General features: G+C 43.7%; 1 protein-coding gene across 1 annotated transcript in view; it reads left to right on the forward strand.

Annotated features, from left to right (window-relative positions):
- The window catches only part of LOC132767701 (nuclear receptor subfamily 1 group D member 1-like), a 38128-nt gene extending 20077 nt beyond the window's left edge, over positions 1–18051 (forward strand). The window contains exons 2-8 of the mRNA XM_060762928.2: positions 3923–4213; positions 5767–5855; positions 6719–6863; positions 8418–8947; positions 12362–12547; positions 13953–14163; positions 15027–18051. Of these exons, the coding sequence (XP_060618911.2) occupies positions 3923–4213; positions 5767–5855; positions 6719–6863; positions 8418–8947; positions 12362–12547; positions 13953–14163; positions 15027–15223 (1649 nt within the window). The 3' untranslated portion in view covers positions 15224–18051. The remainder of the gene's footprint in view (positions 1–3922; positions 4214–5766; positions 5856–6718; positions 6864–8417; positions 8948–12361; positions 12548–13952; positions 14164–15026) is intronic.
- Positions 18052–18710: the final 659 nt, after the last annotated feature.

Here is an 18710-nt window from a genome sequence, read left to right on the forward strand (position 1 = left end):
CAAAAAAGTTGTTCCACACACAAATCCATTTTTGGCAACCCTCAGATTTCGTCATTCCAACAATAAAAAGGGGTGCAGGAGTCATTTTATTATTTTTAGACCATCAAAACCCCACCAGAAGTCACCCTCATAGGCCCACTGGTATCCTATGTACATCCCTGTTCAGTATGTTGCTCGACTGGCAATGGTTCGCAATGGTTTTCAGCAGAAAAATCTCCCCCTTTTAAAGCCTTCATTGTGTTGTGTGCCTTCAAGCTGTCTGTGACTTTTGACAACCCTAAGGCAAAAATGGGATTTTCATGTTCAGAAAAGGTTTATCGTTGCCTCCCTGAGGCTGCAATAGTGTGACTTTCCCAAGATCACCCACTGTATTTCCATGGACAACTAGGGATTTGAACACTGGTCTCCCAGAATCCTAGTTCAAAATACAAAACTTGTGACTTCACTTTTTGATCTTTCTGACCTTCAGTGAAGGGTTCTGACCTTCAGTGAAGGGTTAACTTGGAGTCTGCCACATGCAAAGAACCTGCTGTGTCATGGATTTATCTCATCTAAAGGTTTTTTCTCATCTAAAGAGAAAACGGGTCTCCTCTCCTTAAAAGATGCCTAAAAGTACAAGGAGAGGAAAAGCAGTTTACACGTGTTTCTTCCCTTGAAGTCACATCTTGAATATTCAGACTAGGTGTTGGGTAGAGAGCAAGAGGTTTTAGGTCATTGGTCAGTGCACAAATGAGGAGACCCCAGTGGTGCAATGGGTTAAACTCTTGTGCCGGCAAGACTGAAGTCGGAGGTTCGAATCCGGGGAGAGCACAGATGAGCTCACTCTGTCAGTTCCAGCTCCCCATGCAGGGACATGAGAGAAGCCTCCCACAAAGATGATAAAACATCAAACATCCGGGCGTCCCCTGGGCAACGTCCTTGCAGATGGTCAATTCTCTCACATCAGAAGCGACTTGCATTTTTTCAAGTCATTCCTGACATGAAAAAAGTGCACAAATCGCAATTTATATCAAAATATACCCCCATTGAAGTACTTGCTGAGACTAGGAGTGAGCATGTGCAAATTGAATCTTGTGCGTATGTGTTTCATTTGGGCAATTATTTTCTCAGTTTGGAAATGCCAAAAGTTTATGATCGCCTGGTTCTAGGCCAAAGACCAAATGATCTAGAGCAAAAATTGACAGAATATATCTCAAACTGGATGTTCTCTTGGCAAAGGGCACTGGGTATGTTCAGTGCTGGGTGCAGCCCACTTTCCCAGAGGCCAGAAGTGATTTTAAGGCTGGCAGTGCCTGCAGCCCGAACAAGCTTTTGTTGCCCTTATAAGCCTCACAATGCCCATGAAAAAATATAAAAGAGAGGCGGTTTATTTTTGGCACATGTTTTTGAAAGCAGGGAGTTTTGCAGGACAGAGCTGAGTGATGATGATTGGTCCTTGCGGCAAATTAAACTCATTCTGTCACCGAAAGACAGAGAGAACAAGAGTGTGGAGATGCTGCTTGAAAAACACATCTCTGTTCCTGATGTAGGTCACATGTGGATTTGTATCTGTTGTGCAAGTGCAGGCACACAAGGCAAAGTATAGGGAAGTGGGTAAGCAGGAGTGCAACTTCCACTAGGTTTCTGTGTGGTTCACTGAACATGGTTGAATATATCCCACATTGGGGCTTGTGAGCTGAGCCAGGGGACAAGATGAATGGAGTAGCAAAGGAAAGTGGCAACCCACATCTGGATGGATGAAGGTCAGAAAAATCATGGACTTAAAGCTGGGTTAAGAAGAGAGCTGTCTGTTGTGGAGGGATGTTTCAAACAGTTACTTTGTTGGGCTATAACTCCCAGATTCCCCTGGAAGATATATTTCAACAAAGTAACTTCTCCAAGTTGTACCCTTACTGAGTGGCTGGGCATTAGGTCTGCACTTTGAAGGTCATAGACATAGAATCATTTCCCAATTTCTCTAGTTAGGGACAACTCAAGAGCAGGTTTTCTGAGACCTTGGAGAGCTGCCTCCAACCAGTCAAAAATACTGCAATGGACAGACAAACTGACTCAGTCTCTTTCGTTATTATAGCTTGCACAGAAAACCACCAGAATGGGACTTTAGTTGCTTAGACCAGTAAACAAACACTTTAATACCTGACCTAACCTTGCCTAATTTTGTCAAGCAGGCTTTTCTATAATGCTTGACTTAGTTTGGATGCACAGTCTGAACATCATCCTGAACCCTTTGATTCCAGGATTGGCTATCTTCTTGATATCTGACAGCACAGAGGAATGTTTATCAAGCTGCCCTCCCCTCCCCCCCTCCCCAAACTCTTAGGGAGGTAAACATGTCGATGTGTTCTGCTGCGACCCCAAAGAATCTTTTTATGTTGCCTCTGTAGCAGCTTATTTTGGAAGTGTGGGAGGGACAGCTTGGTGAAACTGCCTCTGCTTCCCTGAACGGCTTTCAGATGGCCGCTTGGGCTTTGCGCCCGTGGTATATGTGCCATCCGTTTGCCCTACTTTTCTGCAGCACGTGCTTCTTGGGCCACATTCCCTGCTGTTTCCCTGGTTTCATCCTGGAGCCACATGGAAGCTGTGTGTTTTCAGTCTGTCACAGGTTTCATCCATATAGGCACGGCTGCCAGCTGTACTGCAGATCAATGCCATGGCAAAGGAGAGGTTTTTCAGGGAGATGTGAGAGAAGCGGGGTGGGAGGTAGGATTGTTTTCAACAACAGGGACTCCTTTCTAGGCCAGTTTCTCCGTGTCTTTTTCTCTGACCTCCACATGCCAGGTTTGGTGGGTCATGCAATTGGCACACAAAAGTCTCCTGGAAAAGTGAGAACATTTGTGGTATCTACTCAGGATGGGATGAGGAATGCTGGCTTTTAATTGCCATAGGTTGAAGTTGAATAAAAGTTGGAGGTGAAATTCCATCTTGTTAAAAACATTTGGAGTTTTTAAACTTCTTTCAGTGTGAGACAGCATCTATTCTTGTTAAAAAAAAGTTCGGCAGAGAAATATGCAACTCAGCTAGACCCACGGAATATCTTTTCTTGGAGATTTTGCAAGGAAGGTTGTGCAGGGTGGCAGCGTAAGGGCTGGACTAGGTCATTGTCCTTTCAGGACTCACAAGCCTCTTCCAAGTTGTGATTTTCCTCTATTCTCTCCCCCCCCCCCCCCCCCAGTTGATCACTGCCAAGTGGCAGCCGGGGAACTGGAACAACTTGTTCGCATATTGGCTGCCAGTGCCTATAGGCAAGGTGCTGGGACAAGAAGCACAACAGTGTCCATGTGTCTGAGTGATTTTCTCTCCAGGCCAAATACAGCCCACCAGCCATGGTTCATAATCTTCTTGCTTTCGCTTGGCTGACTGGCACTGCATTAACAGCATGAGGATCTGGCTGGCCAAATTGCCTGCCTCATGGGCTGCTTAGGGCTTGGTGGGTCAGAGGTTGTGGAGACTTGGCCAAGAGGAGCGATCAAATTGGCAAGGGGTGGGCGTGGGGGGAGAGATGTCTGTGCCTGTTTTCCCTTGCAATATGTGCCTTCTTTGTGTGAGCTGTTATGAATCACAGCACTCTAGTCATCCTTGTGGAATGTGCAGTTTCCTCTTTGTTTTCCACATGTTTGGGACTCCCAATTCCCAGAAAGCATGGCCAGCTTGTCCAGTGGTCAGAAATTCTGGGAGCCGGAATACAGACCACCTGACGGACCAAAGGTTGGATTGCTGGTTTAGACCTACATGCCCTTTCAGAAATCACAGGTCTTTGATTACTCCATCTCCTGCTAGTTGACTCAGCACTCACAACCTGGACCAAGAATGTGACTTTGGTCAAGTGATTCTCAGAACATTGTTTAGATTCACCTTCTGGCACCATATCCATAGTTCCTGAACTAATCTTCTCCTCTCTTCCTTGCTCCTTCTCATCCTTCAGGTGGTGTGATACTCTACGTGGGCTCAACAGCTGGCTCCAGCCCCACTCCAGGCAGCCCTCCCAATGGATATCTGGTGCCTTCGCCCCAACATTCACTACCCTCTTCCTTGGAAGAGCTGACTCTTACTGAGATTGGGGCCATCAAACCCCAGCGGGCCAGCTCCCCTTCTTCGCCCAAGGTCGCCTTCCAGTTTCCTGAAGGGATTCGCTACCCCAACAAGGGCCAGTCACCACCAACACAGAGCAGGGTGCCTGCTGCCAAACAGAACGGAGCCTCTGGCACTTTCACGAGTAAGTAGCATGGGGTCCTGCCACCTTCTTTCTTTAGTGGAACTGGATTGGTGTGTGGGGTGGGAAGAGAGGCTAAGCAAAGCCAGTGGTAGAGTGAATGGTGAAAACCTAAGTACCACCACCAATATCTCCATTCTCTGGTTTAATAGCAAAGTCAGCAGGATGGGTGAGGGAAAAGACTTGTCAGGTCAGGACCATCCCAGGCCTTGAAACCTCACAGGGGCTGGGTCCTGATGATGTTGTAAGGGTGTGGTCATTAGGAGAAACCATTGTGATGAGTTTGAACATGATACCTTAAACATTCACCACTATTGCACAGAGTAAACTATCCAATTAATATATACCAAGTCTAACAAATTGTGAAAACACACACACAAATTCTTCCTAATCATCTTGATAAATGGAAAAGAATTAGCTAGGTTCTGAAACCTGGACATATGAACAAGGAATTGGCTGCTACAAGAGCTGGAGTCATGGCATGACCTAGAAACTCCCTTCAACCATGCCTTCACTGTGTGGCTTTTGGCAAACGATGGCCATTTTTGCTTTAGCTTCTTTGCCATTTCTCAGTAAGCAAGTAATAATGTCAGTCCGCCTTAATGGATTGTAGTTTGGGATTTAGAATACTTTTGCAAAGACTCCACAGAGAATTCAGAATGTTTCACAGATGTCCTGTTATATATGCTAAATGCTCTGAATGTTTTGAAACCTTTTAAAAAAGTTTAATACTATGATTCTCCCTGGAGAAGACCATTCCGTTTTTGCTCCTGTGTATTATGTACCATTTATTGAACCTAGCAAGGTATTGAAAGTTGCTTGTGTGAGGATGAGCCTGAAGCCAAAGACAATCTGGCTACACTGGAAGGAACAGTCTTCCTAGCTGAGGCTTTAAAGCAGGCATGGGCAAACTTCAGCCCTCCTGGTGTTTTGGACTTCAACTCCTGCAATTCCTAACAGCTTATGCAGCTGAGAGGGGAAAGGAAAGGGCCTGAGGCTGTTAAGAATTGTGGGAGTCGAAGTCCAAAACACCTGCAGGACTGAAGTTTGCCCATGCCTGCTTTAAAACATATTTTGTCTCAAAAGACTTAAGGTATAAAACAATGTTTTGTATCTTTAAGATCAGTAGGCCACTGTAGCCCTGTGTCTTCTACCTTCCTTAGCCAGCACATTCAAGGTTGAAGAGACTGTTGGGAATTGTAGTCCAACGGCATCTGACAAGGACACAAATTGCTTGCCACTGATTTAAGTTACCTTTACAGCAGCTAATGGATGAACATGTTTACCTGATTTTGTTCCCATTTTAAATTTGTGAGGCTAAACTCCACCTCCAAAAATTCTTGCTCTGTTCCTGAGATGGGGAGCCCATTTCTCCCGAGGATAATTTTTAAAATCTGACCATTTCTATGCTGGCTAAGGATGGTGAAAATTGTAATTCAACAGAACTGCAAGGCTATTGTTTGTAAGCTTTTGGAAGTTTTCCTAAGGGACAGTGGAGGGGAGGAGAACATCTAGCCTTGTGGAGGTCTCACCAGAATGCTTTTCTCCTCTCACAGAAACAGGGGGTATGGTGTTGCTCTGCAAGGTTTGCGGTGACATTGCCTCTGGTTTCCACTATGGTGTCCATGCTTGTGAAGGTTGCAAGGTGAGCTTCCTCCTTCTCCTAATCTCTCTCCCTTTACTATTTTTTTAAAAAAACAAACACTGAAACTAAGTTTCTAAGGACACTGAATTTGATACTTAATCCAAAATTCTCTTCTCATACAGCAGAATGACAGGGATTAGAGTACACCACACTTGAGGGTGTTTTGAGTATATTTCTGGACCATGTGGTGATACATTTATTTCCTTGCAAACACTGTGTTAACTGGTTTGCTTCTTCAAGCCACTTTAGAAGTAATTAATCCTGATTCTTTTTCTGCTCTTCTTAAATAGTATACTGAAATATACCACCTGGCAAATTATTGCAGGGTCATGACCATCATAAAAATAGTCTAGGAACATAAGAGATGCTTTAGTTATGTGTTTTTCTTCTGACAATTTGTACCTACTGTGTAATCAGCCATCCAACTGGCTGCCAGGAATTCATGCAGAATAAATCACTGTAGTCTAAATAGACTAAAAGCAACATGTACCAGATTATTTTAGAGGCTAAGCAAGGTCAGCCCTGGTTAGAACTTGGATGGGAGACCTCAAATGATTGCAAGGTGCTGTAGGCTACATTTCAGAAGTAGAACCTGGTGAAACTACCTCTCCATATTCCTTGCCTAAGAAACCCCTATAAAATTGATGGATTTGTGTGTCAAGAGACAACTTGAAGGCCAGTACACACAGCCTTCCTAGAATTAACTAGGCCTTCTTTGGCCAAATTTTCTTTTGTGTGTCATTTCAAGGAATAGAGTGTTTTCAATTCAACTAAACAATTCAAAATCAGTATGAACTCTTAATCTTGTATGTGCTGACTCTTTCTACTTACTGACCTTGCCCTAAATTGACTTGGTTTACCAGGGGTTCTTTCGGCGAAGCATACAGCAGAACATCAACTACAAGATGTGTGTGAAGAATGAAAACTGCATGATCATGCGGATGAATCGCAACCGCTGCCAGCATTGCCGGTTCAAGAAGTGCCTGGCGGTGGGCATGTCAAGAGATGGTGAGCACCTGGGCAAGGCCAGAACCTGCTTTACATGAATGAGAAGTCACAGAGAGAACTGTAATTACTGCAATCAAACCTCTGCCTTTGTGCAAATTTGAGGGCTCTTCCACACAGCCATATAACCCAGAAAATGAATGCAGATAATCCACAATATCTGCTTTGAACTTACCTGAGTCCACACTGCCATATAACCCAGTTTAAAGCAGATAATGTGGGATTTTATACAGCTGTGTGGAAGGTGCCTGAGTTTTGATGAGGTTGCCACCATTAATTAAATGTGGTTACTGCAAAAGCAAAAAAAGTGTAGTAAGTCATAAAATATATGTGTTGCCCTTTTTGTATTAAATATGGTCAACAGTACAAATTGTTTACACTTTGGGATTTAAAGATATTCACATTTCCCTCCACTTTCACAGGAGTTCTGCACCTCAAACTGCTGTGAATGTAGAGAGGGCTGACTGTTTTTACATTAACAGTTCAGCATTCTTGATGACGGTCCTTCTCTTGGCTTTCAATATGGGGCACTTGAATTAATTGAGCAATATTAAAGTACACTAAAGTGTGTTTTTCCTCACAAGCCGATAGATGAAGTGGTTTGTTTATGTTATTGTTGATTAATTTATTATCTTTTTAAATAACCAAAGTACTCTGGGGCATTGTACAAATCACAACATATGTATAAAGGTACAGTCAAGCCATAATAAAAGAAATCAGACCAAAGCAGAATAAATCCAGCATGATATAACTAAAAGGAAAGCTGGTTTGCTAGCCTGTACCATAAAGGACATTCTCTGAAGGTACGACAACTGAAAATGACTGAGAAATGAGGGGTAGGGGGTGGGTGAAATGGGTTGTTCATGTGTGTCTACAGTGGGGAAAACTCAAGGCAGGAACAGTTGGCAGTGGCTGCTGCTGCCTCATGAGGTTACAGTGTCAGCAAATCCTTAATTGATAAATGGGACCCTGGGCTGATTTATGCTGTGCCAAGATTTCCAGAGCAATAGAGATGCATGTGGGAGGAGCCATTCATGCCTGGAGAGCAAGCAGTATCCTTTGATTAATGGTCACAGCAGCTCTCCTGAGGACATGATAGATGTTCTCGGAAGCCCGAGAAGCTAGTTGCTAATTTTAGCTTTGCAAGAGCACCAGACATTTGGAGTTGTTTTGAACCTTGATGTTCCTGGCGTTAGGGCTAGTAATTATGCCAGAAAAACCCAGCAAACCCATCTTCCAAGTAACAAAAATGGCACTATACACGAATGTGTAAAGCAGAGTCCATGATCTGACTGGTACCTGCCTAATTTTGTATTCTTTTAGTTAGATTTGAACTGGTATGGAAGAAGCATGTAATTGTTCTTCTCTCGCCACCCTACTAACAATAATGCAAGAGCAGCAGGGAGAAATTGAGGGATTTTTCTCCCACAACAGTGAAGGAATAGTGAAAAAAGTTAGCCAGTTTGAGATCTCCCATTAGTACCTTTTAAATCGTTCTTCCAAACAGACCCTCCTTCTGGTGCTCAGATTTTCCTGCCATTTCTCTCTCTGCTGCAGCTGTGCGTTTTGGGCGCATCCCTAAGCGGGAGAAGCAGCGTCTACTTGATGAGATGCAGAGCTACATGAACAGCTTGAATGAGACCCCGATGGATGTTGGCCTGAGCCCGGAGACAGATAATGCCTCACCACCAAGTCCCAATGCCCAGGAGGAGGAGGCCATCAGTGCCATCTCGAGGGCATACCGTGACATTTTCGTGAGTGGCCAGGACCGCCTTGGCAAGCATGGTGGATCCCCTGGGAGTGAGGCCTGTCCCTTGACCAACTACAATGAACAGCAGCAGCTTAACAACTCTTATGGCTATGGGCAGCAGTATGAGTCAGCCACCCTGCGTCTGTCCAGCTACAGTCCTCAAGAGCCATCTAATTATGTGGACAACAGTCCCAGGTGCTTTGGCAATGAGATCTTCCAGGCTCAGCAGGCTGGCTATTTGCACAATGCTGGACGTTACCCAGGCCTTGAGTACAACTACCCTGAGGCCAATCCCCAGAGGAGCTGCCCCTGGCGGGGGACACCTAGCAGAGGCATTGTAAGTACCCATGATATTTTATAGATATATTTCAATGAGAAATAGCATGGTGTAGTGGGTCGAGTGCTAGACTAGGACTTTGAGAGATTAAGGTTTGAATTCCTGATCAGCCATGGAAACCCACTGGGTGATCCTGGGCAAGTCACACTCTCTCGCCCTCAGAGGAAGGCAAAGGCACCCCCCTTGAGAAAATCATATTAAGAAAACCCTGTTATAGGTTCATCTTAGAGTAAACACGAGTGGAAACGATTTGAAGTGTCTCAGCAGCAATTTATTCTGGCAGATAGCTTTATTGTAATGGTAGTAAGCCTTGATGACTGAGCTTTAATAAAACCTCTGTGTTTAGAGGCAATATTTATGATTTCTACAGAACAAGCTTAACGCCCCTTCCAGACAGGCCTTATATCCCAGGATCTAATCCCAGGTTTTCTGTTTATCCCAGATATCCCAGTGCACACTCATATAGCCCAGTTTAAAGCAGAAAACCTGGGATCAGGTCCTGGGATATAGGGCCTGTCAGGAAGAGCTCTAAGTGTTTGGAAATTTCTTAGTGCTCTCTTCCTCCTCCCAAATGAATTCCAGACCTTGTAAGTGGTCCTCTTTATGATAACTAGGCTCCAAAGGATATTTTGCAGCTTCAAGGCATGGTTGAATATCAGCATGTTCTTACTTTAGAAATACAGCATTGACAGAGCTGTAGTTGTGGAAAGGCTGAAGCTTGTAACTTGGTTATTTTGCTCCAGCAGGAATCTCCATGGTTCCACAATCTTGAGTTCCCTCTGGTGTAAAAACTATGGTACTGCATTGAAAATAAACTACATTTACACTGTGTGCAAGTGGAGCCCCTGGTGGTGCAGTGGGTTAAACCCTTGTGCTGGCAGGACTGAAGACCGATAGGTCGCAGGTTCGAATCCGGGGAGAGGCGGATGAGCTCCCTCTATCAGCTCCAGCTCCTCATGCGGGGACATGACAGAAGCCTTCCACAAGGATGATAAAAACATCAAATCATCCGGGCGTCCCCTGGGCAACATCCTTGCAGATGGCCAGTTCTCTCACACCAGAAGCGTCTTGCAGTTTCTCAAGTCGCTCCTGACACAACAAAACAAACAAACAAACAAACAAACCTCTGTGCAAATACCTTCAAGTTGGCTGTCAGCTTATGCTGTTTATAAAATTCATAGGATTTTCTTAGGCAACGAATCCTCAGAGGTGTTGTTGTAAGTTCCTTCCTCTGAAACACAGCTCCTACAGCATCTGTTATTCTTTGGTGGTTTCTCATCCAAGTAGTAACTAAGTCTGACCATGTATAGCTTCTAAGGAGTGAGTGCCTTTAGGGCATTTAGGCTAAACTGCATTGCTTGATAGTAATTTTAAATCTGTGAACCAATTCATGAGCCCAAAGGATGAATAATAAATGTAGCATTTAAATCAGTAGTTCCCGGCCTTTTTTTTGACCAGGGACCACTTCGATGAGGGACCACTCTCCAACATTAGTACCAAAAGGGTTACAAATCAGTTTTTGGTTAACTTTAGATTCTGTTTGGTTATTTGGGGTGCTGATTGAGAAAACTGCATTGGATAGACCACATCAGCTCTAGTTTCTGATACAGAACATATGCCACCCTGTAGTCGCCATCTGCTTGCCCACCATATTTAATAAGCCTCGGCACTATAAGAGGGGTTTGTGAGACCAGTCGCTCTGCAGTGGTGTAGTAACAGTGAGTCCACGGACAATACTTTAGTTCTTGTCCACTGGTGGTTCACGGACCACAGGTTGGTAACCACTGATTTAAATGTTAGGCTTTGAGATAATTTTCAATACCACACATTTGGATCAAAACAGTAATATTCAGGGATATAGTATGCCTTTCCCCAACCATGAGCCTACAGTTCTGCCCAGCCTCTTCTTCAGCTTGGCTCAATACAGAAATGCTATCTTGACATCACAATAATTCCTTGACCCAGAAGTGCTGCTGATATATCGGATAAAGCCATCAGGCTCTGATATAAGAATTGTACCACTGGAGATGGAAGGACACATATTCTGAGTGGTTCTTTCTGTTAACATGACTGCAGACAGAAAATAATCTTGTCTTATGTGGGCAAATCCATTTCCCCCATCCTGTTTCCTGCTCTACTAGTTCTTTATACCTTCATGGAAATTCTGTTGTTTTGTTACCTAGATAGAAATGTGTTCCCTTATTCCAGTCAAAACTGATACCACCCATTCTGTTGCCTCTGGATTCTTACACCCTTTTCCCACATTGCTCTGCTGCTTGGCTAGAGCTAACTGCTTCAGGTTTTCATCTTACAATTATATTTACTAATACTTGGTGCAGTACTCACCACTCCTGTCTGGTACCGATCAGGCAGCACATTCCTCAACACAGTGGGTTACCTTATCCCAGACAAGAACAGCTGCCATATAGTACTAAAGTAAAATAGCCATTGATGGTTTAAAGCAAGTTTGTCCTAGTTTCTACAAAGGAAAATGAAAAGTAAGACAACAGTTAACGGTGAACATTACTTCTCTAAGATATATATATATATATATTTGTCCTTAGAGTCAGTTATAAAAGGTAAAGGTAAAAGTTTCCCCTTGACATTAAATCTAGTTGAGTCCAACTCTGGGAGGTGGTGCTCATCTCCATTTCTAAGCGGAAGAGCCGGCATTGTCCATAGACGCCTCCTAGGTCATATGACCGGCATGACTGCATGGAGAACCATTACCTTACCGCGGAAGCAGTACCTAACTCACATTTGCATGTTTTCGAACTGCTACGTGGGCAGAAGCTGGGGCTAACATCCCGCTCCCTGGATTCAAACTGCCGACCTTTCAGTCAGCAAGTCCAGCAGCTCAGAAGTTTAACTTGCTGAGTCTGGTATAGTTTTTTTAAAAAAGTTTGAAACTATATGTTCTGAGCTTTGTGTTTCTGGCACATTTTGTGGCATATTCTTGGACACTTCATTGTTTCTAGATTGGTTGCGATGCTAGCAAATTCATGTTAGAGTTTGCAGAAAATTCTGTTTATCATTCAAACCACTTATAAAAAGTTGTTTTCCTTCCCTGTAGGATTTTTGGGAGTAGCCCCATAGAGGGAGAAAATAATGGGTTAGCAGAGGATTGTGTTCAGAATGGGCAGACAGAAAGCATTATTTTTAAACACTTGTGTGCTTCCCAGCCTTACCTTATTATACCACTCCAGTATTTATACCTTCTTATTAAGACAACTTGACACACACAAGTTTTGAAGTAGTTTGTGTTTTTGATTATGCAGACTACACCTCATGCAAGTGAGGGGACAGAACATTCTATAAAGTAAATGGCTAAATATCATAATAGAATAGGCCTGTTGTGTACAGTTCTGGATTGACCCAACTTTCCTTCCCTCTCCCTTTCTTGTTGTGATGCAGGCCTGTCCTCTGAATGCCACCCCCTACTGTAGCAATGGCAAGAGCAGTCAGCAAGTGTGGGAGGAGTTTTCGCAGTGCTTCACGCCAGCTGTCAAGGAGGTGGTGGAGTTTGCCAAGAGCATCCCAGGCTTCCAGTCGCTCTGCCAGCAGGACCAAGTTATGCTGCTCAAAGCAGGCACTTTCCAGGTCAGTTGCTCTTGCTGCGTGTTCCTCGTGGAGAGAGCCAGAATGCATTCTTTACTGGGGCAACCTAAATTCTGCACAAGAATAAATTATGCAGATCGAGTTGAACTGTGATCTGCTCTTAGGTCAAGATTGACTTTTATTGAGACGTTTTCAGGTTGGGGGCAGAATTGTGGGGAGGGGGGCAGAGAGAGCAAAAGGCACCGTTTTTTTGGGCAGCCTTTCTCCCGCAATCACCATTGCTAGAGACAGTAGCTAGGGCATGTGTGTGACAAAATGAAGGCATTGCCATTCAAATAAGAATTCTGCCCATCCCTGTTTCCATTTTCCTTTTAGCATTACAAGAAACATTATGCCTCAGTTGAGCATTTATAGATACAGGTTAGACATGAAAAAAATGGAAACAGGCAATGTTAACAAAAGAACACAGCAAATGCAAGAGTTGTAATTGTTAATGATTTTCAGTACCTCATTACCTACAATACTAGAAATGTGGGTAGTGAAGGAAATTTTTTATTTATTTATTTATTCTAATTGGGCTGTTGTAGGTTTTTTGGGCTGTATGGCTATGTTCTAGAACAGGGGTCCTCAAACTAAGGCCCGAGGGCTGGATACGGCCCTCCAAGGTCATTTACGCAGCCCTCGCTCAGGGTCAACCCAAGTCTGAAATGACTTGAAAGCACACAACAGCAACAACAATCCTATCTCATCAGCCAAAAGCAGGCCCACACTTCCCATTGAAATACTAATAAGCTTATATTTATTAAAATGGTTCTTCATGTTAATTATTGTATTGTTTTAAAGTGTTTTTTTTCTTTTTGCACTAAAAATAAGATATGTGCAGTATGCATAGGAATTTATTCATGTTTTTTCAAATTATAATCCGGCCCTCCAACAGTTTGAGGGACTGTGACCTGGCCCTCTGTTTAAAAAGTTTGAGGACCCCTGTTCTAGAAGAATTCTCTCCTGACGTTTTGCCTGCACCTATGGCAGGCATCCTCGAAGTTGTGAGGTCAGGCGAGTATCCTCACAACCTCTGAGGATGCCTGCCATAGATGCAGGCGAAACATCAGGAGAGAATGCTATTAGAACATGGCCATACAGCCCAAAAAATCTACAACAACCCAGTGATTCCGGCCGTGAAAGCTTTCAACAACACAGAATTCTAATTCTCATTGGCAATACCCTCATTTTCTCTCCCCTAATAGCTACAGCACTGGGGAGATTTGATCCCCCATATGAAAATTTTCAGCATTGTTGCCTTTGATGACCTTAGCCATAGCTTAGCCACGAATTACTTGAGGCAGAGGGCTTTTATTTCATTTTCTGTGATCATTGCCCAAATATTGCAGCCTTACTTTAAAGAAGTGGCAGAGCCTCATCTTTTCCCTCTTTGTTCCCTCTCCAGGTGCTGATGGTGCGCTTCTCTTCTCTGTTTAGTCCCAAGGAGAAAGTGGTGACCTTTTTGAGTGGGGAGACGTACTCACTCTGCAGCCTGCGTACCATGGGCATGGGCTCCCTGCTGGATGCCATGTTTGAGTTCAGCGAGAAACTCAGTTCCCTAGGCTTAGATGCACAAGAAATGGCACTCTTCATGGCTGTGGTCCTTGTCTCAGCTGGTGAGTCTGGTGGTCTTTACCATGGCACTATAACTAAGACCTGGATTTTTGGGGGAAGGGGTAACACAACTTTGATAAGAATTTCTGAAAATTCCATTGGAGCAGAGATAAGATTGGCCATTTTCAAGTCCTCCTGGCCCATTTTAGACCTAGGGAGGTTCGAATCCAGGGAGAATGCGGATGAGCTCCCTTTGTCAGCTCCAGCTCCCCATTCCGGGACATGAGAGAAGCCTTTCACAAGGATGGTAAAACATCAAAACATCCGGGCATCCCCTGGACAACGTCCTTGCAGACAGCCAGTTCTCTCACACAAGAAGTGATGCAGATCTTCTTAACTTGAATAATGTTTACAGCTTACACATTCCACTTTTTCTTGGTTTGAAATTTAGGATTAAGTGTGGCACTAAATTTTCTTGTTTTTAGTATTTAGTTGCATTTTATATCAGCATTATAATGTCATTTTTTTCTTCGCGTCAGGAGTGACTTGAGAAACTGCAAGTCGCTTCTGATGTGAGAAAATTGGCTGTCTTCAAGGATGTTGCCCAGGGGATACTTGGATGGTTTGCCATCCTGTGGGAGGCTTCTCTCATGTTCCCGCATGAGAAGCTGAAGCTGACAGACGGGAGCTCACCTCACTCCCTGGATTTGAACTGCCGACCTTTTGGTCAGCAGTCCTGCCGGCATAAGGGTTTAACCCATTGTGCCACCAGGGGCGCCTTATAATGTCATGATGTCTCTTGAATATAGTACTCAGACAAATGCTGTGCCTACTTTAATCCCCTGTTGAAGTAAACTTTCAGAAAAGCTCTCTGTTCTCCATGTGCTGTTTCCGTCAGTTTTAACATCTTTGTTTTGGTCTGCAGATCGTTCTGGCATCTCTGATGTAGATGCTGTTGAAATCCTCCAGGAGACTTTAATCCGGGCCTTGAGAACTCTAGTAACCAAGAAGCACCCAGATGACTCCACACTCTTCCCCAAGCTGCTTCTTCGTCTTCCTGACCTGAGAACCCTCAACAACCAGCATTCTGAGAAACTCCTTGCCTTCCGGATCAACCCTTAAGCCCACTGGACCAGTTACTTAATCCCTAAGCGATTTAGGGGAAGAGAGGTGAAAATCAACCATCAAGCAAATTGAATGCATTGGGACTACATTTTGCTCTTGCAAGAAGATTGCGATGATGACAGAAGAAGAACAGAAGGGATCCGGCAACGGTGGAAAGCCGATAGCCCATTGCAGTTGGGTTCTGCTAGAGCAGATCCCTCCCTGGTGAGGAGATCAGATGCAGGAGGAAGGGTCTGCGTTTCCCAGATAGCGCTCTCCGTGGCACTGTGTGGATTGAAGATCATTTCTTTGCTAGAGGAGATCAAACAAATGAACTGGACACAAGTACTGTGTTGTTTCTAACTGTGTGTGTACATATATATCTTCCTTTCCATACGAACTTGTTGATGTTGTATTCTGTATATAAGGATACCAGGCATACTGTACATAATAATTAGCAATGGTAGCTCTCAAGGACAGGAAAATGCAGGCCATCTTGATGAGGCAATTACTGAAGCTTAGTTTCCTTCCTTAATCCGCATGCTACCAACAGCACCATGTTTCCAAGTTTCCTTTTTCTTTCTTTCTTTCTTTCCTGAAGCCTCTGTTCCCTTTGGTGATTTTTTCCTGAAGAAGGGATAAGTTCACATGGGCTAGGTGCTAAAACTTTATCTTAAGAGACATTTAATATATACTGCAAATTTTGCTGGTTAGGTGTTATATTCGGATGTGAAGTAGAACTACTTGGGCCAGTTTTCCACCTCCAACTCTGACTAAGTGGGGCCACAGTCCTTTTTTTTTGTCTTGTCTGATGTGAGTGTCTATTATCAATATAGCATATATAGTAGATATATATTTATATTTTGTAAATGTTTCAAACAAAACACACAAGGGGCTTCCACCAGTTTGTAGGTAGAGTTACACTCTCTGAGATGGCTACGACATGCTGTCCCGGCTGGAAGTGGAGCAAGGATGCGGAGATGCTTAGTAGGATTGGAGGGCAGCTTCTCAAAAGGAGGAGGAGAGCCGTTGTTTGTTTGGATCCAAGCTTTGGATCATCCAGGTTCTTTCCATGCCAAGAAAGTTTTAAGAGAAATGAGCAACAGTTTGTTCAGCCATTAGGAAGAAAGGGCTAAGCAAATACTCTAATGCCGTCCAGCCCAACCATACTGGTTTCTTCCAGGCAATGGTGCTTTTCCTTTTCATGAAGGATGAAGCTATGAGTGCTCTCTCCCAGGGTCCTAATACTCAGCATCCCATCCTGACCTCTAGATCTCGTCCCCTTCTAGGACAGGGCATAAACCCCCTGAGTCCTGGCTGTTTCCAAGCTGCCTTTGATCACATTCAACCCCATCTTTAATTCCAGAGTTCCAAATATAATTCCAGACTTTTGGCTGATTACTCTTTTGTCATAATTAATAGATTGCCTTCCTTAGAAGGGGATAGAGAGTAACCTTGGAATGACTCATTCCAGCTTCTTCCTCATTCTTGGGGCTGTGTGTTCTGCGCACTTTATAATTAAATAATATTTTTCTGAAAAGCAACCCAGATTTCTGTGCCATGAAATGCCTAAATCTGTATGATCTGGATGACTTATGCAAATTGAAGCTGATACCTTCTTTTACTCTGCCCAATTTATTCTGCTTCTACTCGGGAGGCATAGGACACTGAAACACTTTCTGTGGATCTTTGGAAACATCACTCAGTCCTCATCAGACCTTCCCACCCCCAAAATGCACATGAGGGTGGCAGATCCATGTGTAAAGTGTACACATGTGATTTAGAGCACCACCAGGCCAGATGGGAAAGTGGTGTGTGGAATACCGAGCCCTCACTCACTTACCAGTCTTCACTCTGCAGTTCATTTCCCCCAACCTCCAGGCTCCTCCAATACCAGCTGAGAAAAAAGTGCCTGGGGGAAAGAGCGGTGGAGAGGAAAATGGTAGGCATTGTGGTGTGGGCACACCACTTCTCATTGTGTGCCCTTGTAGCACTTTAAACTATATTCTTCTCATTTCTGTGGCACACCTTTTGAAAGGGGGTTGGCAGGAAATGGCTCTTGTCGTCATCCTGTGCAGTTTGGGACCTGGGATTTTCCTTGGCAACGACCAACTTTCAAAAGATTTCTCCCCCTTGGCCACAAATGCTATCAACTTGCTTCAAAAATTAAAGCTGCTAATTCCAGATTCCACACATGGAGGATGATGGATTTGCAGAAACATGGATTGCATACAGTTTTGTTGATCCAAAAATATCAAGAACTGGTTTTCTCAGCTGTCATTATGGGGCAGAGGGGGAAGTCTGTTAAAGTAGGTGACCAAAAAAGGGGGCCTGGACTCCCCTTTTCTGCCCAATAGAAACCCCACCCCCACTTTTCCATTTTGGCTGTGGTCAGCCGGTCCTGTTCTCTGCATTGGTACATATCAGGGTTTTTCATCCCAATTACAGGAGCTCTCATAGCACGTTTCGATCACCCTCCTGTGTTGCATGATACGGGGTGTATTTGTGTTCTCTGCAGGGTGGGAGGGACACTGTTGCTGCTGTTCAACACTGCTTTTCAATAAAACCAGACGTTGCACTTTTCATAGAAGTCTAGAAGAAGAAAAAAAGTTGTATGTTTATAACAGAGAGTTCCCTCCTTAAACCGGAGTATATTTGCTGCAAAGGGAAAATAGAAAGAGTTTTATTTGCTGCTGTTGCTGCTGCTGCTGGGGGTCGAAAAGACTCGCAAAAGATACCGACAAGAAAGAAAGAGATAGAGAGAGAGTTTATTTTTTGTCTAATATTGAAGTGCAATAAATACATTAAAATTAAATGAAATAAATACTTGCTTAACAGTGAGACAAGTGTCTGTCATCCTTGATATTCGGCTCATGCCTCTGGTAGGATAATGTCAAATCCAGGAACTTCTATCAACTTGAGAGCCCAGCTTGGCCAAACCAAAAACTTAAATAATCCCAGCATCCTGTTTCGTAAAGGCCAGGCCAATGCAGTACATCTGAGAAACTACAACCAAGACATGGATGTGCTAGCTGCCTCAACCTGGAGACTGATTACAACCATTGTGACGAATGGCAATGGGTTCCGAATGTGTTTAAACCCAAAGGGATGAGAAATACACTTCTTGGACTGAAAGAGCTTGAGGATATGCTGTCTATGCCATGCAGAAAGTCTAAATCACTTCGGCCAGAAATAAGATGTTGTTCTGGATGCTTAATGCCATGGACACTACTTTCTGAACTTTTAAAACATGCTGAATGTTCTCTCTTTCGCGTTGCCAGTAACTGACGTAAAAAAAAAATCATAGCTGGGCATTTAAACATGATATAACCAACCTACTATAAGGCATTATATAACACTGCAATATGATTGTCTTCATCAGCACAATGAAAGCAAATAGTGGACTGCTTAAGTAGTCTTAAATAGACTGCTCTGGAAGTTATTCTGGAGAATTTCTTTTATTTCTTCTCCTGTCCACATGTTGCCTGTAGGCATATTTTATTAA

This window comes from Anolis sagrei, chromosome 2 (assembly GCF_037176765.1).
Source record: "Anolis sagrei isolate rAnoSag1 chromosome 2, rAnoSag1.mat, whole genome shotgun sequence".
Lineage (NCBI taxonomy): Eukaryota > Metazoa > Chordata > Lepidosauria > Squamata > Dactyloidae > Anolis > Anolis sagrei.